Raw genomic sequence first — 24,566 nt, forward strand, 5'->3', positions numbered from 1 at the left:
ACGTTACGTGAAAAGCAATGGCGAACTTTACCGCTATGTAGTGAGAAATTCATCGTTTTTAAGGAATGCTTACCACATAATCCCTGATCTTGCATATTACTGGTACCTTGAGATATTTTGCAAGATGTTTGCGGGAACAGAAGTCGACAGACGGCACGAGGAGGTCGGAGAGATTCTGGTCAAGGTAATGTACACACACACGGAACGAACTTGCAAGTTCAGTGTGGCGGAAGATGGCTGCCAACAACACTGTACACACAGCACAGGTGTCTTATTGGCTCCATTTAACTTTCGGACACTTAAAAAAGAAAGTTTCTATCCGTTTCAACCAGTCATTGGAACTAAAGAGGAAAATTATTTAGTCCTTGTTCGACGTTCTCAACCTACTGTCGTCTGTAAATCGGAACTTGCACTAAAATTCAAAAGTGGTTTTTGGTTCAAAGACGTCCGGTACCAGACATAATATATAAATTATTTTCGGAATGAATTTTTAACGAAGACAAACACTGCCTTTCTTACTAAATCAATCGCTAGTGTTTGACTGTTTAAATTATGAAGGAGTTATTTCCAACCAGGGGTAGCTTTTTAACTATTAAATGGCCACTGAGTGAACAGTTATGTTTAAAAATTAACAACAATTTCAAAATTTCCTAGATTTTGATATTGTGTATCTATTACTTAGCAGAGTTTTTTTTTTTAAAAATGTAACATTCGGTAGGACGCTCAAGCAAGAAAGATAGAACTAATTCATCAAAAGTTTAGGGGGAAATGAAACAAAATAATACATGTATGTATAATGGTAACATTGGTGACTGTAACTTGCACTGATGTTGACTGCACTGACAGTGTACTCAAAATCAAATACATACAAAGGTACTACAATATAATCATTTTGTTGACGTAATACAAAAGTCCTTTCAGATTCTCATATCTTTTCATGAAGAATGAAACTGACTGAAAATATAACCTGAGAACTGAATTTCCTCAACGTATACAAAATAGGGAATACATGTAATTGCATATATTCTCTGTATGATTGTATACTTTTCCGGAATACTAGTTACAAAAGGCAGGATGATGTGCTTTTAATGTTGGCTATCAAATTATGGACCCTGTTTGCATCAGACAGTGTTCCCCTAAAGAAAAATAAAAAGTAGTAATAATTATAGGTTCGGGTAACGTTTTGCCTGTTAGATCGGCTTTACTCGTAAGTAATAATAAAAACCTTTGGTCATGGTACAAGAATGTATTGTTATTATGTTTTACCCAAGAAGGGTTAAGACACACTCCCTCTATCACTCGGTGATAGAGGGACTGTGGTTAAGAGAACTTATACCTCCATGGTTTTACAGACCTGATGAACATGTTTAACATAAATAGAAAGCATATTTGCATAACAAAGCAATGTATTGTTATGTTAACTGGTTCTTGTCATATAGTAGAACCCACTACTCTATGAGTTCCTTAGGGAAACCCCTGCTGTCAAAATTTTAATTTTCAGATTTATACATTCAACCACATGCATTTGGGAAAGATTTCCTATTATTAGAAATGGTATTTGTTGTTGACATCATGACATCATGTAGGGTTTTGATTAGAACAACAGGGATTAACACTTGAAACACAAATTGTAAATAATTGTCACAGTAGATTAAAATCACACTCAAAAACACAACAGATTACTCAATAAACATTAAAACTCAGTTTAGAAAAGATTCTAATCCTGATATTGGAATTGTTCCAATGAAAAACTTGATAAATATTTGATTTAGAAGGAAAACAATACAGGTTGATATAACTGTACATCAAAAGTCATACTTTAAATCACAAACCAAGCGATTATAATGTAAATCGTAATGTCCTCTGTTACAGATGTTATACACAGATAAATGCACTCATAGTCAGATCAGTACAATAGATTAGGTTATTGTTTAAAAATAAAAGCAATAACAACAATTCATTATAATATAAAACATAGAACTTCAAATCTAGCCATTGTTAAGGGGTACAGCAGTGTTTTGGCTAAGGTTGGGCTATGGGTTGGGGAAACCTCAGTAACAGGTAACTCAGGAACATTTTACCTTCTTAGAATCTTACTGCCCACAACAAAAACACTGAAAGAATTCATCTTGGGGAGAAATACACATCAGTTTTTGCATGATCATATATATTCCAACATGTAACAGTCTGTGACAGTATGACATATATAAAGCAAAGGTAACCCAGTTGTTTCCCAAGAAATAGTTGTAGTGTTGTTTGCAACATAGAATTCTGTTATCCATATTCTAATTTCTGAAATTTTTTTTTTTTTCAAGAATTCATGAGGTGGAACTCACTAACTCTATACCTTTAGATGTATGGAGACCTAGTATACATTCATAGACAGGGCTTGAAATTAACAGTAGTCCCATGCCCACAGACTACCAATATTCCTGTCATGGGCTACCATAATTTGCAGCTGGTAGCCCACTCAGGCTACCACTGATTATGTGATGAAGATGGACATAAAAGTATTTTAATAACACACATATTTCCAATAGAGGAAATCTGTTTTCAGTTCAGGAATATGGGACTATTGGTCACCATCCTTTAATAGGCTCCCAATTTCTGAAATTGGTAGCCCATTAGGACTACCAAAGAAAAAAGTCCAGATGAACAGTGATATAATTTGATCACCAAATGTGTGGAACTGAAGTTCTAAAAATTCACAGACATTCAAAATATCGTTTCATCATTGTTCATGTTCTCAAGCAACTAATTTCAAAGAAAAGATATGATAGTAGAAATTCATAAAGCCTTAAAAATCAAGGAAAATAATCATATTTGCAAAGTACAAAATTCCTGTACTTTTCCGTTTTTCAGGTACCAGTACTTAACGTGAGAGCAGAAATATAGAATAAATCAGAAAATATTTCATTTAGATTGAAAGCCTCACCGAAGAAAGAACTATGTACTACTAATACATTGTAACATTCCAATTTATATTAAACATACCAATTTAATTAACTAAGTGGGTAGCTGTCAATCATCCAGTTACTTAAAGTAAATTGCTACTGAGAAACATTCTATTCAAATTTTAATTAGCTCTCATCTTTTGTTACTTCCCTCCATAAAAAAGAATATCTGCCATTATTTCTTTAGATATCATATTTTGCTTTTAATTATTTAAAACTGAAATTTGATATATTCTTGAATCTTCTATGTAAATATCTTTCGAAAGATTATGAAAAGCACTGTCAGGTGTATATTGTATTTATACATACAGTATACATATTCAGGAGTTTTTGTATGGGAAGGGGAAGACTTTGTTTCATCACATAGGTTTGTATAGGTCTGGTTAATCAAAAATTTTCTTCATAAGTCTTACATTTCATTTAATGACATAACCTCCCTTCCCCCACCCCTCAACAGGAAAAATTTAATTTAGAATTATAAATAAAACTACATGTATGTCACTTTTGTCAGCACCCAATTTTGGAATGATTAAATTTCTACATAATTTATGTGCATACTGTATATCCTTAGAACTGTTTTTGTGATACGAGTATGCCCTGCGGCTGATTGATATATCTGATTAGTGTGAGCATTGTGAGAAGTAAGCTAGATTTAATGACTAGTCCATGACATCACATTCAAGCTGGTAGTGGTGGTGATAGGGCGACTGTTTCCTCGTTTTGTATAGAGTTGCCGGGGCAGGTGGTTTTTCAGTCGCCTGACATTTCACAAATTGAAATGTCACTGTGGCTATGACATCAAAAGGATATAATATCAATTTGGCTATGAGAGGTGGGATTATTGTGAAATATTGCCGAAGGCATAATGATTTGTTTTGACTTCAACTTCACTTGCTCAGTGTGTGTATGTTGTACAGTAATGTACAGGGATAACAATCTTGGTGTTGGTTGTCTGAGTAACATTAGCATACCTGCGAACAATTCAACGAGTGGGCCCTTGTCCGAAGTCAGTTTGGAAGTATTATCTGCATTCTTCTATTGTCACACGTTGTCCATTAGCACCGACAGGTTTTTTGTGTGTTTTTTTTTTTTTTGCAAAGGTATGGTATCCATGGTAACAGGGTTGAAGTCTGGTAAAATTGGCATGTAATTCTCAACATTGTACATGTACCATAGTTTTAATGGCAAATCAAAGCCTTAGAATAGGTGTAAGATTTTGTGGCATTTGTAATACAAGAAGATACAAATTGGTAGTGTGTAGATAGGTACATTGTGTATACAATGCATACAATTCCTTCTTTTGAAAATTGACAAACACAAAACTAATTTTTTGTACCTAAAATGATAATAATATGATAACAGAGGTAGAAGAAACAAGATGAATGCAGTAATCCATTTTCTCTGTTTTAAAAAAAATTCAGAGACAACACCCCCCCCCCCCCCCCCCCCCCCCCATCCGCCTGTAAAAAGTGTTTTAGTCCCACATACTGATACGGTGTGGGCACAATTGTGACGATTGTGGAGATCTGAACCAAGTTGACCCTTGTCGACATCAGCACTGCCTTTTCAATAGTAATTGTCTCTCTCTCAAACAAAGGATGGGGAAAAGAATTGACAAGAAATGCAGCATTGTGAGGTGAAAAACGTCCTTGAATAAATCCTTTGGTGTATATTCAGTCATTATCACAATGGCTATAATAAAGAATAATGGTCTGTGTTTAACACTGAGTTTAGTGTCCTCACGTACCAGAATTCACATTCATGTATGTATATCGTAAATCATGACAGATTTGCCACCAAGGGAGATAAGTAGATCATAGAAAGGTATAAAATATATTGACCCTTTCTGTCTACTTTCATTGTCCATGTGTTGTATAGAATGGGCATTAATTAGTACAGGTGTTAAGATTGCTGGAACAGAAATGACATTCCTTGATGTACATGTATAATGAAACTATCTGTATAGGAAGACATGGTTCATTACACACCAGGCCTTATAATTATTTGTCTTTACAGGTGTGGTACTTCACAAAGTTGTCAGTTCTCAAGTGAATTTGAAAATGTGTATTTGTTGTTCTTTTTGTTTGTTATTGTTGTTTTTATTTGTTTTTTGGGTGATGGGTTGGCACTAGTAATTGTTGTAAATCGACAGTAATCATAATTATGATGTATTGTAATTAGTCATGAAATGATATTAATTATTAGTACATATTCTTTTTAAAAATCAAATCTGAGAGCAGCATCTTCTACACCCTCCAAAATAACAGTACATTGTTTTTTTAAAGTTCCATATATCAAGAGGCATACAGTATGTCAAGGCTATTGTTCATTATGTTTACAATACACTGAAGTGTTTTGACTTTACACAGTACGTTGAGTAGACAAGAGACATGTACAGTTATATGACCTGATGTGTCTTCTCTTGTTACCATGGATCCAATTACTAAACAGTTAAGATCTAGTGCTGTACTTTTAAGTTCTTTGCTTTTCACCTCATGGTGTGTTGTATTCTGTGAAGTATAAACACTAGAAATGTGTTGACAGTATGTGATACCGAGTCCATTGTTTTCTGTGTATATACAGTTAATTGTGAGGCAAAAATTGTGATTGCGTTGTTGTTTTTGTTCCTTCCTTAGGTCCAGGAGGACTTGCAGCAACTGAAGGAACATATCCTGCATAAAAGTTTAGCTGATGGCGCGAGGGAAGTCTACGACATAAGAGCTCTAGAGAGTGCTATTCATAAAACTCAAGAAGGCATTCGAGTAAGGCGAATTCAAATAAAGTATTGATTTATCAAGTAAAGTGGGTTTTCTGTTTGCCAGGGGTACAACGAATTCATAGTATGTTGATAAACAATGAATATTTTACATTGTTTACATGGCTTTATTGGAAAATTTGAACATTTGCCAATTTTGTTTTGTGTTCGTGTAATACCAGTTAAGTTGAATTCTGCAAATCAATCAAACTTATTGATCGTTTTTGAAAAGTGAGTGGGAACAAGCAGTTGTTCAATTTTTATTTCTCGATCACTTATTCCATTGTGTACCAATTGTAGACTAAAATATTGATTCATTCTAACTTTGCTTTTTTTTCTCCTTTTCTTTTTTTTTCAGTATCAAACTGAAAATGTTTTACATTCAGCAAACAATCAGGTTATGACATTGCCAGCTTTAGATCTAGCTGGCACAAAACCATCCAAAGTTTTGACCGGACAGTAAGTATGATTTTTATATCTGATTTACTTTTACAACCTCTCATATTATCATTCTCGGTTATATTCATCAGATTAAAGGGGCACAAGCTGAGTTTATATGTTTTTAGGGTGGAATTTTTTCTACAAATTAAAAGGTACTCGCAGTATTCTACTTACTGGTGTATACTTAACCACCACTTGCAATTGACTGAACTCAAACCTGGTATTAAGATATACCTTATAAATGATCCAATGACGTAATTTATTATACATACCAAAAAATGTACAGGAACTCCCTACTATGCAATCAACCGTTCTATGCCAGAACACAAATTGTAATGTCATAGAAAGCATACATCGACATTAACATTATACTAGAATAGTTTGATGGAAATTTTTATAAGTACATGTACATTGTATTTTCACATGGATAAAAAAATTATAAACTCAGTTCGTGTCATTTTATTAGGTTCATATAACTTTACTGAATAACACTCATGTAAGATTTTACATGAACTACATGTACACTGGCCCTATAGTTGAAGGTTCAAAATGAGAAAAGACAGTTTATTTGTGGTGATGTTTTGGTGTATGTATATACATAATAGTATATATTTAATTTCAATTTTGAACTTTGAAAATGTAAGAATGAAAGAGTAAAACATGCATACATCCCACAAACAAACTTTAATTCTTCATCTTGAGTTCAAGTATTGTTTAGAGTCTGTTGTTTATATATTATAATATTGAAGTCTATCTCAGTATATGAACCCAAAGTAAATTTATCAAAATAACATAATTAAAAACTGGTCGTTTTCTGCAAAATAAAATATTGATGCTTGATTAGTACTATCGTATATTTAAGGAAGTTCTAACTAAAGGACCTTTTTTCATGAAGTCACATGCATGCATGAAATACATAGGGATAGAGAGGCAAGTGATTTGTACATGTATAAAAGCATTTGATAAATGTGGAACAAAACAAAAACAAAATATTCATAGTGTATGGAAAGTCTTGATACTACAGTAACCATGGTAACCAAAATGCCATTGTGATTAATAATATCTATATTTTACAGGGAAGCATTGTATGATCTACACACTGGCCAACAACTGGAATTGTCAAAGAGGGCAAGGAGACACACTTTGGGAATTGCAGAACGGTGAGTTTCACTTGATATCTCAAACGGTTCATTCTTTTTCCATTCCTTTTCACTCTGTGTGGAATTAGAAGGTTTTCCATTGCAGAATCATGTGTTTCTATTGAATGTGTTGGAACAGTTTGTTCTATTCCATTTCACTCTTTCTGAAATTAGGAGTTAGGTATTGTAATGATTACAACAAAATGTATATTTGAGGTTAAAAGTTTGTGAAAATGTTTCGTAGTCAAACTAGAAAAAATGATAACCTTTTCATGTTAGTGCCTGCCTCTAACCTTAAATTCTAGACTTTCTTTTCTTCTTTGTTTTACCTCCAAGCAACCCTAATCAGAAAGACTAACAAATCAGGATACATACATCGATGCAGAACCATTTCTCGGACATGCACGGGCTGTTTTGTTGAAATTCTTTGCAATTTCTTTTTCTCCTTTAGTTTCAAATGTTTCCTCAGGGTTTACTAAGTGATACTTAAGTTGTGTTTGTGTTGTTGCAGAGATTTTGATAGGAGACCAGTACCCAGATTAACCAGAATGGAACCTGTACAAAATATGCAAGGACCATCACCTGGTCAGCAGGTAAGCATATTCTGTACTCACATATCTATCAGTTCTATGGATACCATCTCCCAACTAGTGTGCCCTCTAATGATAGCCAAAATTTTGTTGTTGTGAGTCAAAATGATAAAAACCGACATTCCTTGAGTCACCACATAGTGACCACATACTGACATAGTAAGAGATAGGGGAACACCAAATTTTTTTTACATATTAAAAAAATATCTTGTTGTATCGTTTTTGAATTTTCATAATTATTTGTATGTGAATCTTTATACACACCACACTACTGTCTAATATTAATATTAAAATTTCCTTTTTTTTTACTTATTCTCTTATCTGAGAATTATGATACTTGAATATAATGGCATGTCCACATAGCATCAGCAGAATAGTCAGTAAGATACAACATTCATGCCAGTACACTATCAGCCAGCACTCACAGCCTGATAGGGCTGGACAACACAACATATCTTACAGTCTACCATCAGAAGAACCTGCAATTAAATATTGGAATACTGAATACATTGTCATAATCATGCATGATTTTAGCCCATTCTTGTTCATTTACTCACTAAATACAAGAATTTAATTTTAATTTTTTTTTCTTACAAATCCAGTCCAAGTATGCATGGAGTATGAGGGCTGTCCATGATCCTACTAATTCTCACAACAGACAGGTACTAAATGATACCTACGGTGTATCATTACCTCTGATTGTTGATAAACGACAACACAAACCACCTGTACAGAAAGCAGTTATAGGATCAACGGTAGATCATCTTGCAGTCCTTCCGAGACAAAACCGAGTTGATCCATCAGTAAGTACATACAGCTGTTAAATGTCTGTTTCTATGGAAACATATAAACTCATGATTTTGAAATATAGTGGGCCACCATTATAGATTTGCTGTCAATGTTTCCGACTTCCTGTTGAAATATACAATAGTGAGGGATTTAAAACATGCAGTAGGTCACCATATTAGATTACTCTGGATTTTATTAAAGTATCTAGTGTTTGTCATTAAATGGAAGATCAATCTGCACATTTTCAAATTTCAATTTTTCTGTCATCCCCATATGAATATTTTTACTAATTTTAACTAAAATTAAAAAATTTATGAGTAGTTTTGGTTTTACAGTCCACACTGTGCTATAGCCCAAGTAATACTTTTCCACTACCGGTATACATTTTGTCTATTAGGAGATACCCAAAATCTTTATGGGGAATGGTCCATTCCTTTTTAATAAGCTGAACTACCTGTGTACTCGTTAGTGGTAGTAGTGTGTACACTTGTGTGACATCAATCTGCAAGCAGTAGGAATTGAAAATCTATGGGGCGCTGATGACACTTTTTAAGAATTGTCTCTGAATCAGTCTATTGTCCAGTAATATGCTGATAGAAATCTTATGCTAATATTAAGATCAAAATCATACATTTCCTGCTCAATGTAAAAAAAAATGACCCTTTTCAGATAAATTCAAATTTTTTGTGACTTGTTATTTCAGATAATCCCTCCACCCATCACAGAAAAAGATGCCAAGAAAGGTATCCTTAGTTTACTAGAAAGAGGACTGATTCCTCCCGCAGCAGAGCTGACCTTAGATCCATCCCCAGTACGACACAGAATTATGGAGTTAAGGGATCCAACAGAGAAGAAGGAACAAAAAGGACCAGCAGCTGGTATTGGTGGTAAGTTATCCTAATAGATAATACATCATTACTATATGAACTGGGAGGGGGGGGGGGGGGGGTTGTTGTAGATGATACAGCCCCCTAAAATTAGTAAACCCACAACATCAGACTTTCCAAGAGAGTTTTTTATGAATTTTACCTATTAGAAAATGTCATACAACAGCGATACGATAATTGCACAATATCAAATGCTTCCCTGGCACAACGTTGATAATTACAGGGCCCAACTTGTTGAGATATAAATCAATCACACTCCATTATTTGTTTGCATCACCTGGGAGACTGTCAGATACATCATGTCGCTCTGCCTTTACCAGGCTGTGAAAGAGGTTGACTGATGAGGGCACCCCCACTATGGCATACCTTACAGTCTAATCTCTTGACAGTTTCGATAAACTTCAGTCCCCAACAACACCACTTTAATAGAAGTAAATTTACGATGTGAGCTCTGTATTACACCCCCAAGGCTACTACTTTATTGTTAGATCAACTAAATCTAATCAAGTTTGCAGTGCACGTCACCCAATTAGTTAAGTCGAAATATATTAAATGTACATAAATAAAAGTGAAAAGTAATTGTAACTGACATATCAGATATTAGGTTTTCAATATGGAGACTGTAGGCATTCCATGTGTGCATGTATACTTTACAAACGCCTTTGTTGAGATTTTTTCTCTTATAAGTTATATGGCCCCTACATCTTGAAACAATTTCTCTTCAAACTCCACAGCTGGCGTACATACCTGTATGCTAAACTCTGAAAACACATCTCTTTAAACCATAGCCTTGAACTTCTGTGAAAGCCCAGTGTTCATTATATATGTATAATTATTCTGTCCCTCTTTTTCAGTATTTTAGTATGATACAGCCATGTTTACGACTTTTACTAAGAGCTTTATTTGTGTGGATGACAGGTGCATCGTAAATCTTCCTAACTATTGTAATTGGTGTACTCACCTCAATGAATGGAAGACTTCATACTCAGGGACGTTGTTTTTTAATGTTTGATTCTCAAGTCAATAAAAAGAATGCAAATCTCTATTCTCGTTTTTCTCTTTCAGATGGTAATTTCAATTTAGCCTCAGTCAAAATGGACTTACAGACCAAACCCTCTGATACGTCATCACTAGGGGGTAGATCACGGTCAGCTAAGTTACCCTCAGAGAGGGACGGTGACAGTACATGGGGGCATGGTACACCTAGATCAAGAATGGCATCATCTGCTAAGTCTGGAAAAAGTATTGTACCCCTCAAAACTCATGAAGGACCACTTCAACCATTGGTGAGTATGTGAGGAAAGTCAACCAAAAACATACTTTCTCTCCTTCTAGTTCACGCATTCATTCACCAGTAGAAAGTTACCTCACCTTACCTATTGATATGGAAATGTAAAGTTATGCAGGATAAATGTTCAAATGCCAAATCTTTAAAACCCGAATAGCTGTTACTGGAATTAAATTTATTTTACGTAATTTTTCTCATTTTTGAGTTATTTTTATAATGTTAGTTGATATATGTATAATCACTTTATGATCAAAATCTATCAACATCCCATAATTTTACAATTTGTTGACAAACAATTAAAGTCTGTTTATTCATATTGTTTACACATGGACATCAAGCCAGTGTACACAGAATGAGAAGTAGACAGGTCATTCAGCTAACTAGAAAGATTGAAACATTTCCAAGTTAGTGTTTGGTGTAATTTTTCATTGAACAAAAATGAACAAAACTATCAATAAACTAGACTTAAAGCTACTGGGATTTTAAATGATGCATGGGTATATTTTTAGAAATGTAAAAAGGAGTAACAAAACAAACTATCCTTTGTTTTTCTTTTTTATTAACTAAACAAAATACCAATTAAAAAATGCAAGTTTTTATTTCATTATGCAAATCCTGAATGTCATATTCCAGAGTATTTTAACATAAACCTGGAGATTGTTAATTTTTGTCATCTGTTATATATAACATATTAAGCTAATATCATTCTTGGGTCTCATGTTTGACTTTTAACGCATCAGCCATTTCTAAGCCTAAATGTCCTTGAATTGGTAAGTGTGTAAGAGATTGATGCATGATATTCAGTCTTGACATGTGTGTGCAAAATAGTTTTCATTGAGATGAGTTACAGAATGATCACATCATGGAGTGTTTGTAGAATGCATCAAGAGATTTCTGCACTTCATAGTACACCACACTGATTTTATTTTACACTCATTGATTTTGTTTTTAAGCATGGCATCCACACATTCCATCCAATCCCCCCACACTCCACACCCTTCACTGTCATGCTGCAATATGTATAACTGGGGTATTTTTGGGGTCAGTTTTATGATATTTAATGCCTTACTCTTGATATTGTATGGTACATATGATCCTTAAGTATATTGAATTACATACTTGCAAACTTATGTGGGTAGCTGTAATAAATAATATGAATAATACGAGGCTGTACACATTATACAATGCAAACATATATTATAAAATGTAGTGCATCCCTGTATGTTTAGAGATATTCTAGGTGAAAATTTGGGTTTCTATTTTTTTGACTCGGTACATAGAAATTCGCATTTGTAATTATGAACCCTGAGTTCATGAACATTTATTCTCACATTATCAAAATACTTTCAAGAGCAGACCCAAAATTATATTGAAATGAAATTTTGCCTGAAATTAATGATAATTTGTATAGTATCCCATACAAGTTTACATGTACCTACAGATAATTCACTACACTTCAGGTTGAACATCAAGAGTATCTCATTATTGAATATCATACCTACTGTGTTTCAAAAACACCCAAGTTATAACTATTGCAGCTTTCACCATATTTGCTTGATTTTATTTGTTCACCTATGTTGATCCAGCATCAAGGCCATCTCACATTGAAATGATACTTAATTTTCATGAACTCCATTTTCAAATAACTTCATTCTTTTTCTTATATACACAATATAAATTTGACAGGATCTTTTGAATTTGAACTCTTATTAAAAAAATATATTGCCTTCTTCAAGTTCTTGACTTGACTTTCAAGTGTCAATATTTCTTTACATATTCTTTTAATTTCACAAAGTGCGCATCACTTTTTGTTTTCAAAGCACTCCAACATTGACATCGTTTCACATTTTTTGCTGAAGGCACATTCAATCAATACATGTGTATATCAAATTACAAAAAAAAATATCGTACTAATCAAAATATTCTCTGTATATCTCAATACCCTAAAGCAAAACTAAAACTATTCATAAGAAATAGTATTTATTATGGATGAAACACATTTGAAGTTTATCAACTCCCTGGAGGGCATTGTATGAAAATGGAAAGCAGAGATATTGCTTTTTTCTACTATAATGAATAATGATAGTGTTTGTTGAAATTTGCATACTACGAACATTGATGTTCTGTTAATATTTCCTAAAAATCGCATTAATAATGGAAGCCGTTTTGCTACTTAAATAGGAAATAATTTTAAAAATGGAGCGGCAGAAAATAACCACATACTGATTTCTCATTTACCTGAAAAAGAATTTGACTCCCTAGGTGTATGGTAGAAGTAACGATTATTTGAATTCTTAGTTGACACCATAACTTCTGCTATATGTGTGCTACACATGCAAATACTATAAGTGCATGCATGAATAAGGTGATCTTGTTCTATTTTAACCGTCTGGAACGAGGTAAAATTTTATTGCCAGTACCAAGAATTCAAGTTACTTTTCCAGCTCCTCGCTATCATCACTAGAGATCATTCACTGGCACAATGTATCATTGCTAAATGTCTGTAGTTTTCATGCTTTGCTGCACTGTCATTTACTTTATTTATTTATTTATACTTTACAATTTACCTCAATGCTATGTTGAATCAACAATCATGTTCATCAGATGATAAAATGTAGTAAAATACTGTCCTGGTAGCATACAATTAATTTTCAAAATAAAAATTACAGCACCCATACACCATGTTCCAGCTACCCACTTGACAGCTATTGTTAGAGGAAGTGTAGGACAGGGGGTGTTCTTGATTAGATAAATTAGGAATGAAATTTTTGTCACAAAAGAATTAAAGTACACAAAGCTGTTATCAAAATGTGTAGAAATTTACTAGTGTCATGTGAGTTCATCTAAAAAAATAATCATAAAAAACCAGAAGTATTTGAACTACCGGTAGTTGGATCTGGCTCCAACTTCCATTGCTTTGGAACAGCACCCATAGTGGCCAAATTATGCAACCTTTTGTTTTTCCAATACTGAGACTTTGCCATTCTATTCAACATACTAACTGTGTATACTGTTCTAGAAAACAATTCCTAAAATTGAAATGATGAATAAATAAAATATATTATAAATGATATTTTTCAAATCAAAGTTGTTATTCATGGGTACTTTCTTCTTAAAAGCTGTAAGTTTTAACATTTCATATTATTTGTATTTCAGCCACCACCCACTACACCAGCCAGTGAATTCAAACACATGAGCCATAGGTTTGCCATCCAACATGGTAAAATCCGGGACCAGTCCCAAGATTTCTTGGCATTCAAACAGCATTATTGTCTTTCCTGGGGTAGTATAGTTACAATGTTACAACATATGGAAAGAATGTTACGAAACTATGCAGTCCCATTGGCTTTTATCAATGGAGACAAGTAAGTGCTTTGTTCATTGTAACATTTGATTGTTGATTTATTTTGTGAATCTGTCAATCTTGATTTACCGTAGTAGGCAATAAAGAACAATGTCCAATTATTGACAGTGGTACAAATTATGTTGAAGATAGGGAGTCTATCTCTGTTCTTGTGCCAAAGCTAATACTAGACCAAACTCCCCATCTCGATAATGATTGGTGTGTGTAATCAGCACAATAGTAAAGATTTGTCAGTATTTGCATTCCTTCAATCTCTCACTTCGACTGTGTATTAAAGATACATTGTGTCATGCTGCCCTCACTGGTCTATTCGATCCATGAAAGGCATTGACTGATGTGTGAGGGCGCTCCCTCGTGGCATACCTGACAGACTATCACTCAGCACACCCAAACTTTTATGCATTGGTGTCTCCTTTTTATCATCCAAAATTAGTCTATCCATTTTAGCTTCGAGACTTTCATAGTTTTGCAAAGTACTAAGTCTCCATTTTCCATTTCAGTCTTCCATAAATAGTTTGTGAGTTTGCTAACTGCTAGTCTTTTCTCTTTTTATCACCAGACTTGCAGATTTATCTTTAGAATTTGAGCTTGAGAAGCAACCCACAGTCAGAGACTTACTTAGTGTCATTATAAACATTGATGATGTAGAAGCAATAATTACCAGGCCAGGGCGGCGATTCCTTGGCCCCGATGGTGAACACGTCGCAGCAACCAAAATACAGGCCACCTGGAGACGATACAAGGATAGGTCTGCTTACTTAGAATACAGGAGAAAGAAATGGGCGGCTGGTGTCATTGCAATTTCTTGGATTATGAATGTCAAGTTGTCCAAGATTAGGAAACAATTGAAAACAACTAGACAAACACATCTAGAATCATTCAGAAAACGAAATAAGGTAAAGAAGTTTTGTTGCGTATATAATTCCTTCTGTGGTGTCAAAACAGACAAGTAAAAAAATTCAAAGTTGTCATTACTTCCAATTTTTCATAGATTATACTCGCACAGATGTAATCATATTTTTCACAAATATTTTTTGTCCTTCAGCCAGAAAGTACTTGTGACGTAAGGGTTTTTATTATTTTGTGTCTTCAACTCAAAGTGACAAGGCCCCTTAGGTCACTTATATTTTACTTGGCACAACAAAGGAAAACGTTAGGGAATAACGGGTAATATTTGATCACAACAAAGGAATGCATTTGTCAATATATGCAGTTTTTATTTACAACTGTCTTATTTACTAATGCATATTTTGACTCAAATAATACATTTTTTGTATTCAACAGAAACTCAAATTAAACTGGGAGCGTCTTCAGAAATCTAGAAGAGTTTTAATTCACATTCCGTCACTGGGCTACTCACAGAAAATAAGGGATGCCATCAAAGATATGAACATAAGACAGAATTTACAAATGGCCAGAATATGTGATATTTCAGGTGAGAATCTAATCTGTCACATACTATTGTTCTCTATGGCTGATGGTAGAATGGTTGCAGGGTCACCAGGTCCAACTCATCATAATCTGAACATTGTTGGTCAATTTTTGCTACTTCAGATTTGTTCTGATTAGTCCATTAGGCAAGACCAAATTTGTACTCGGGCAAGACTTGAGTCACCAATTTACGTCAGTCAACCCTGCTGTATGAAATGGGAACCTGGCTGAACAGAGATTGTTAAATGAAAGATTCAATCCTATGAGATTTAAGTACCAGTATGGATTGTTTTGATGCTTCTCACTGGATCCAGGGAGTGGAAGAAATAGTAAGGGTTAATCTCTTATAGAAATATGAAGAAGAAGAAAATGAGTACTGGTAATCTATAACACAGTAATTACAATCTATCCTACTAGACTTGCTGTTGTTTTGAATGGCAACAGTTTTATGTCCCATCCTGGACGCTTTCTTCAGACCAACTGATGATCTAATGACAGATGGTTAGTGACACCTGACAGTCTGAGAGTACAATTGTCATGTGATGATGAGAATCATTGGGGAATTGCCTACTGTACTTGCCGTTGTCATTCAAAACAACAGCAAGTACAGTTGGATAGATTTTAATTACTTCGTTATTTACTTCATACCTAGATGGTTGAGAACATTCTTAGACATACTGGTAATTTATGTTGAAAATGGTATGCTTGTGTTCTTACAGATCCTAATGTGGAAGTAATTTACATCTGTCCTGTTCAAGTCAATGATGAAACATTACAGTACTATGCAAAATTGATGGGTTTAAGATCAGCTGTAAACAGTGGTAATGTTGAAGACCAAACAGACGTCACACCTAGATATAAAATTATAGTCCCAGAGGCTTCCAATAGATTTCCAGTAAGTACTGTAGTTATGGTTACACTAAGCTTTGTAAGTGTAGCCATGGTTTAATTGTTACAGTAGTCGGTGCAGAATCTGCAGGTTCCTGGTTCAAGCCTCGACACCACTGCCATTTGTTTCTAAATGGATGGATTTTTTGGAGAATGCTTTAATCCCATGTGTTTATAGAGACTAACAAATTGTAAGTTGTATACTCCCCAACCCTCATGTTATACAAAGAGTGAGTTTGATACATTCACTTTACAGGTAGTTGTTTTTATTAATGGGGGGGGGGGGGGGTGTACTTTAGTAAGTTATATTGGGAAGTTTTGTGCTGTTATCGGTCTGTGTCAGTGTAGTAATTGTACAGAGCTATGACGACACTCACTGTGAAAGGCACTTTATAATTACATACCGTTAACATCATTGCAATTGTTGTGTCTGACTATGCAGTCCAGTCCACAGAGGGACATTCTGTCAATACCTGTATGATAGTTATGAGAATAGGTATGCATTGCTGTTCCTTCAAAAGGTAGAGAGTCCAAGGAACTCCATGAATCTTACAGGCTGATGTATACCTATGTTTATAATCCCTATGTCTTTTAAAGCCTGAAAATTACTCATGCTAAAGAGAATTAGTCTGAAAGGCCCACTTATGTAATCACTCTCTACCCCCACAGAGAGTGCACATTATATAAGTGGAAGTTAAGGCTGGATCTTTCAGGCTAAAAGAGAATGTAACTATTCACTCTTTGAATTTACATTACACTTTATCTGTTTTCTTCATCTTTTTCAGAGCCATTCAATGTGTCTATCAACCCTTTTAAAATACAGTCCTAAGGCTTTACAAAGGATACAGAATTTAATCAAAGGAAGAGATGCATACATTGTACCTGGAGTTATGCATAAAGATGATCTTTCATTGGCTGATATCTTAGGTAAGACTGTCTGTCTATAGACACGCTGTAAGTTGTGGCGTGAAGGTGCAACAAAGAATTTGCACTTTACAATGTGTATGGCTTTTCTGATTGATACAGATATAACAAGTAAGCATGTCTATATAGTTTGAAGTTAGGTATGCATTTCATTTCCTCAAAAGTCAATGAAACACATTCTTTGCAACCTACTTAGAAACTTGACCATTTTAAAATTTGTCGTAAATGGAAATCATATGAATACTTGCAAGTGATCTTCAGATTACTAAGGGTCTGTATGCCATTTCAATTTGGCAGTAAACAGTCTTGTTGCAAGCGAACATAGTAGTAAATAGGAGATGTGATCACCCCTGTGTAGCAAATAGAGACGAGTTTGTCGCAAAAGCTACACTCAGTCAAACTACAATGGTAAGCCAACTCGGAGACTTGATATAATGTGATTGTAAACACCATGAATGACAATGTTACAGACATGACATGTGAAACTTGAACAGTTAATTAACAAAATAGCCAGATGAATGAGTCAATACAGAGGTTTCATTTGGCAATATACATATTACAAATCTCATTGTATATGCATGAAACCTATAGGAATATAACCTAGGAATATGTAACGTTAACAACAAGTCCAGTATTGAACTTCCAGCTCTTAAACGTTATTTCTATGAGGTTCATGCACATACATTGAGATTTACCAGAGGTGTATTTAGAAGATACTTACATTGATGTTGTCAAAGAATTCACTAACACATAAGGAAGGTTATTAATCTATGTTTTGTTGTTTGTATCTGTAGATGTTCCAATGTTAGCATCAGAACCAGACATTGCTCAACTTTATAGTACCAAGTCAGGTTCCAAGAGAGTGTTTGCCAGTGGAAAGGTCGAAGTTCCACCTAGTGAATATGATGTATACAGTCTACCACAGGTAATACACCAATCAGATTATCAACTCAACCTTGTTCTCCCTAAACAATAATGGTAGAGTCAATTTGAAATTTGCATGACAAAGAAATCATGCGTTTATGTAAATATGTTCGAAAAAGTCACAGGATGGTCCACACCCATTCTGTAATGCCCTGGGAAGAACTCTGAACTTGGTGTGTGATTAATTTTTTTTTTTTTTTTTTTAAACATTTCAGCACATTTTGTTCATAGCACATCAATTTTGATGTCAAGAAAAGAATATCAAACTAAGGCTTGCAAACAAAATAAATTTGGTTAAAGACTGCCATTTTTGATTGAAGAAATGAACATGGGCATATCAAATACAGTTTGTTAAAAATTCAAAACTGGAAAATTGATCTTTGTCTGATTGAAAGAATGGAGGTGGGCATATCAGGTACAGTTCATTAAAAAATCTCAAACTACATTTTACAGCTTTCTAACTGTGTAATTTGTGTTTATTTTCTAGTTACATGAATGTTTAGCACAGTTAGTGACAGAGAATCTGGACGTCAAAAGATGGTTATTTAAATTAGATGATGAATTTGATGGCAGGGGAATTGCATACTGTGATGTATCAGTTAATCTGAAATGTTACACATGGGCAAAGAAAGAGGAACAGAGGTATGGAGAAAAATGGAGCAAGAAATGGGCACAGGTAAGTTTATAGTGGGTGGGTTTGGTGGATGGGTGAGGTGAGGTGAGTGAGTGAGTGAGTGAGTGAGTGAGTGAGTAAGGCAAATGAGCACATTAGGAGCTGGAAGGCAAGACAACCAATTTCATACAATCATATATCATTCTTTTATTCATTCCTCTATACATTGTATATATGAACAAGACAATCTTCTTGAATCTGTTCTGAGTTTTTGTTGTCTTTCTGTTTATTTAGGAAGCAGCATTTATCAAGATTCATGCTGAGATCCCAGATGTTCTAGCCAAGAACAGTATACCTGTCAACACAGCTGTCTTCCCAACATGGGAAAAATTCCTGGAAGCTTTCCTTAGTCAAGGTAAAACACTAACTGTACATTTTGAGGGGAAAAAACTTCCATCATTCAGAACAACATCAAGAGCTGTCTATACTTTGTACATCTATTGATTGTAGAACATGTAATAGAAAGCAGTCTATACATAAGTACATACATACATACATACATACATACATACATACATACATACATACATACATAGTAACGTACATACATACGTACATACACACACACACACACACGTACATGCACACGTACGGTTTTAGTTGACATGGATGTTAATTTTGTTGTGAAGTTTAGATTGTGTTTGTGTTAGGTCAATAACACCGTCTTCAAACAAAAACAATCTATAAAGCAGAAAACAAAGAAGATGAAAAAAAATTTTTAAATGAACCATAAAGAGTAAATAATTGATATTGTTCACTTGAGTATTTGATACATGTATTTGTCTTTGTCTACACCAGGTGGTGTTATCGAGGCCTGTCCACCCTCAGAAAGTGTTACAGCATTATCAGTAGATATGCTAATAGAACCAACCGGCAAGATCAACGTTATCTCATGTGGTGACCAAATCCATGCTGAAACTCCATTTATGTCCTGGGGTATTTCAGTTCCACAATCATCCGTAGAACCAGCTGTATTAAGTGACGCTTGTCAGAAAGTAGGCAAGGCATGTCATCAGAGGGGAGTTGTTGGCTATTTCACTGCGGACTTTGTAACTTTCATTGATGCTAGGACGGTAGGTTTACCAAAGGTTATCTTTTGCATTGTGCTTGGTTTTCTAGTCTGTAAGGTATGCCAAGACAGGGCGCCCTCACACATCGGTCAAGCCCTCCCATTTCCAGACAATTTCAAATAGAGATGTAAAACCACAGATATCACACTTCAAGGTTTCTGGAGAAAAGAAGTTGTGAACTTGGCTACGTCACATATTTTTGCAAGTTTTAAAGAAATGAATTAGGATAGAACATAAACAAAATAAATCACACCAGATATGCAAATGAAGCTCCAAAATCAAAAGCAGGAACCAATGAAATTACACCAAATATGCAAATGAAGCACCAATTGACAGACGCACAGAATGTTGTATGCAAAATTTTCTTTTCTGTTTTAGAAAAGACATACATAGTATATTGCACAAATACAAACTACCACCATTGTCTTAAATTTAAAAACATTCTGTATATATATATATATATAACAGTTCCAGGAACACTTTACCCAGTTCCCTCTAATTAACATATTTTTGATTTGGTTAATTTTTCAGATGGAGCAGAAACTTTGGGCAATAGATTTGAATTTATCATATGGTGACAGTATGGCCATGACTCAACTTATGCTGTATGTGACTGGTGGTAAACTAGACACCAAGAATTGTGTTCTTGAAGTACCACCACCTAAAAAGGAAAAGAAGACAAAACGAAGGAGTCGATGGGATCCTGAAGAGCCGGAAGTAAGTCAAAAAACATGTCCCGATTATTTTTTCGATAACAACGAACCTTGAGAGATTCGAATGAAAGCTATGTAGTGACTTCAAAAACTAGATTCCAGTGCGGTATCTCTTCTACTACAACAATGAACCTTTATGCAATGTGTCAAGATGCTTTAGACAGATATTTTAAAACATTTTTATGATGGGGACCATAATTATATCAATGTATGTAATTATGATTTCCATTTTGTTAGATTGTCAAAATACTTGATGAGACACAATATTTTCTCATATGTTATGCGTTATAAGCTTCAGTTGCCCAGCAACTACTCTTGATGGTCGTGGCAAGATTGTGTGCATATATACTGTGTTATTGTTTTTTGCTTATGATATAAACTGTTGTTTCTTTGACAGGCACCACCAAACATAAATCGATTTGCTGTGATGAGTACAAGGCTACTGCACACCAATCTTGCTGTTGTTCACTACAGTGTGTTCTTCCAAATGTGCAGGGCACATGGTATAGGCTTTGATATCAAGGTAAACCATATATTTGATGCATATCACTTTAGTTAGAACAAGGTAATCAGTGACATGAATAAATAAATCCAGGTCCTAAAAGGAATGTAGATTACGTTAAAAGTAGAATCTGAGGTGACTATTATAAAGGCAGATTGCAAGCATTTTGTAGAGTATAAACATCACAAGAAAATGGCAAACTTTGTGAATGAAGTTAGTGAAAAGAAAAGCATGTCTAATGAGAAAGATACACTGAAAAGAGAGCTGCTGTAGAGAAACACTAAGAAATTGTTAACCATAATTGAAGAGTAGCTGACAGAAAAAAATTGTTTACAAGACAAGACATCAGAAACTCTGGATACCAGTGTACATTGCACACAATAAACAGCAGATTTTGAGAACTAGAAATATTCACTGACATATTGTGCATGTATTAAAGTGAAAGAATGAATGCCAAATGCCTTACTCTGGTTATGCCAATATCATTTTTAAACCAACTACTTTGTACTGTTTTTCAGTAAACTTAATACTCAGTTTGGTATGTTGTGTGTTTCAGGAGAAGCAAGGCACAGTCTTCACTTTGATTGACAGTTTCAAACGTGAGGGTATTGGTATGTTGACGATAGGTGAAGAACTACAGGGATCACTGGCTACATTTGCAAGAAATCTCTCGGTCATCCATCAAGAAATCTCGGCGCCAAACATGCAAGGTCAAACAAACTTCAAGGTAAGTTGAGCTTATCGTGTAGTACAGGTCGTGTCATCCCTAGTAGTATTGATTTTTGGTTCAGTCCATTTGTTTTCATAGCAAAGGTTGACTCAGTTATTTGCACATGGGTAAAATGGCATTTGTAATTTATGTGTAAGTCGCGGGTAAGCAGTTGAACTTCAGAACGAGTTAGTATATGCTGTCAAATTCTGTTTTAATCGAGGGGCTCGATTTCCACATTTCATTTTCTTAGTCATTTGTGTTTTGATGTACATTCACAACAACTCATAAACTATACTATTTTTCTGTGTTTGATATGTATGACCTGTGATTTTAGGATATTTGCAATATATTTTTCAGTTTTTTTCTTGCAATTGAAATAAAATGTAAGAAGTAAATTTACTGAGTCCAAATTAGCTCCAATGTTTGAATCCCATGGTTTTTCCTAATCTGACCTTTAACCTTTCCATACACAGGCTGCTATTGAAGATATAGAGGGTATTCTTGGAACGACTATACAGAACGTAGACAGAGCAAAACAAGAACAGGAAGAAAGAGAATTAGCAAGAGACAAGAAGAGAGCTGAAGAAATATCCGCAGCTTCCATGCAAAGTTAATTCAAAACTATTCCCAAAATGTCGTAAATGAAATCAAAGTTGCATTCCATGACAAAATGTTGTCTTTTCTCACAAGTATCCTACGTTAGGAAATCAAATATTTTTATTTTGCCATAAATCTCACTCTGATAACATAAAGTAACGAACAGATCTTCCAGACGTTTTTTTCTCTAAAATCCAGTCTATCTGCCTGAAAATGTTGAAATCTTCCATTTTTCTAACACAAGGAAACTATCTTCCACTTTTGAGATCTTTCTACTTCAACTCTGCCAAACTTTTCTAGAAACTTTTCCATCTCTTTTGATATGTAACTAATAGATCATAACTGATAAATCAATTTAAAATGAATAAGGAAGTGTAAAAATTTGCTATTTTTGTATAAAATCCAAAGAATCGTGTTTTTTGTTTTTTTATAGTTGTAAAACTTGTAAATATGTATAAAGAGTTGTGAACATTTCGTGGATTTTTTTGTAGTCGTATTAATCTGTGCGAGAAAGATGTCAGTATTTGTATAAGTCCCTTTATAGTTTGCCTTCGCCATACTTTTATATAGAATTCCATAGCAACGTCCACTGACAGAAGATACTTTGCTGTAAAAGTGGAGGAAAGCAATTTGAAACTCCCACCACAGACAGGGTTAGATATGTTATTTTAAGTTCCTTTCCAGTGTGTTTATGTTCACCTCTCATTATCCTATCTCTAAACAAGAATTGTCCATCCATCTATAGATCCACTGCAAAACTAGCGACAGCACATCAACTTTGAACTTTGACGTGGTCCCCTAGCATACTAGGCAATGACTTTCTGACGTTTGTGTATATAACTCTCAATGACCACATCATTTCCAACAACCATCAAGCAGATTAATCAAAACAACATGCAATTATTGTGTCAAGTTTACATTTATTTTTTGGAGATATTATGGAGTTTTCTCCATGATACCAATATAACAACTAATTTCTGAATATCCCAATCTTGCTAATTATTGAATAAGTATCAACTTCAAAACTTTCTGAGGTACAGAAAATGGCTATTTTCATCAATACAATATCAGTAATAAAAGATAGTTACACTAAATAAAAAGACATTTCACAATATAATACAAATAAATGCATGCAGAAAACACATGTTTAAATTCATGTCCAAGTTTTTTAAATTCTGACGAAATAATGACAGAAATCTCGCATGAAATGAAAAATATTGCAGTAGAATGTAGATTTGTACATTAATTAAAATACAACTGTTGATAATTTTTAATAACATCATTGGACAACTTCTGTCCATTTCCACCCCTCTATTAATATTTAAGTGGAACAGTCTTCTATCTATCACATACATATAGGTTCATACCATTGAAATTTTACAACAGCCTGGGGGTGAACAGCTTTGAGCCATGCTACTATCTTTCAAACCATAAAGGGGGTGATCACTGTCAGTCTTTAAATGAAAAAAAAAAAAAATGTTTAGATTCTGTAAATATTTCTTCTCTTTACTGATAGTCAGTGACTCTTTGTGGAAATAAAGGTAATATATTTTGACTTTTTCGATAAATATTTTCACATCACATCTATAAAGTGTCACATGTATGTGAGCATACACTGATGCAATTTTTTTTTTACTATGGCAATTAAATGTGGATTTTTTTATCACTGTTTAACACTGACATTCCTAGCTGTGCAATTACAGATGAAAATCGATATATTTTGTGATTTTGTAAATTTGTAACTGCTAAAATTTGTTGTTTGTCTACAATAAAGTATATTGTCGTATACATTTTATGATTCTGTGATCTGGTGCCTCTCTTTTCTTTGAAATATTATGACTGTCCGTGGGGCGGCGCTGGGACACATACTTAGTAATCTTGCCTGAATTGGTGGATATATGAAATATAATACCACTTGGGAGTTT

The 24,566-nt window shown here is 34.3% G+C and overlaps 1 protein-coding gene across 1 annotated transcript; it reads left to right on the forward strand.

The window, feature by feature from the left end:
• Position 1: 1 nt before the first annotated feature.
• Positions 2 to 24,552, forward strand: LOC144443184 (IQ domain-containing protein H-like). The gene is made up of 21 exons (XM_078132568.1): positions 2 to 184; positions 5,591 to 5,716; positions 6,068 to 6,168; positions 7,227 to 7,310; positions 7,801 to 7,882; positions 8,482 to 8,682; positions 9,372 to 9,555; positions 10,621 to 10,841; positions 14,000 to 14,208; positions 14,767 to 15,103; positions 15,492 to 15,642; positions 16,358 to 16,533; positions 17,312 to 17,453; positions 18,245 to 18,375; positions 18,862 to 19,050; positions 19,282 to 19,402; positions 19,846 to 20,120; positions 20,649 to 20,834; positions 21,228 to 21,353; positions 21,889 to 22,059; positions 22,518 to 24,552. Exons 1-21 carry the CDS (start codon positions 125 to 127, stop codon positions 22,656 to 22,658), a joined length of 3,414 nt encoding a protein of 1,137 aa, XP_077988694.1. The 5' UTR covers positions 2 to 124; the 3' UTR covers positions 22,659 to 24,552.
• Positions 24,553 to 24,566: the final 14 nt, after the last annotated feature.

Source organism: Glandiceps talaboti, chromosome 12, assembly GCF_964340395.1.
Source record: "Glandiceps talaboti chromosome 12, keGlaTala1.1, whole genome shotgun sequence".
Taxonomy (NCBI): Eukaryota; Metazoa; Hemichordata; class Enteropneusta; family Spengelidae; genus Glandiceps; species Glandiceps talaboti.

Coding starts and splice junctions, on each gene's coding strand:
- LOC144443184 (XM_078132568.1), top strand. CDS start 125: ATGTTTGCGGGAACAGAAGTCGACAGACGGCACGAGGAGGTCGGAGAG. Junction 7,311..7,800: donor ACTTTGGGAATTGCAGAACG/GTGAGTTTCACT, acceptor GTGTTGTTGCAG/AGATTTTGATAGGAGACCAG. Junction 7,883..8,481: donor GACCATCACCTGGTCAGCAG/GTAAGCATATTC, acceptor TTACAAATCCAG/TCCAAGTATGCATGGAGTAT.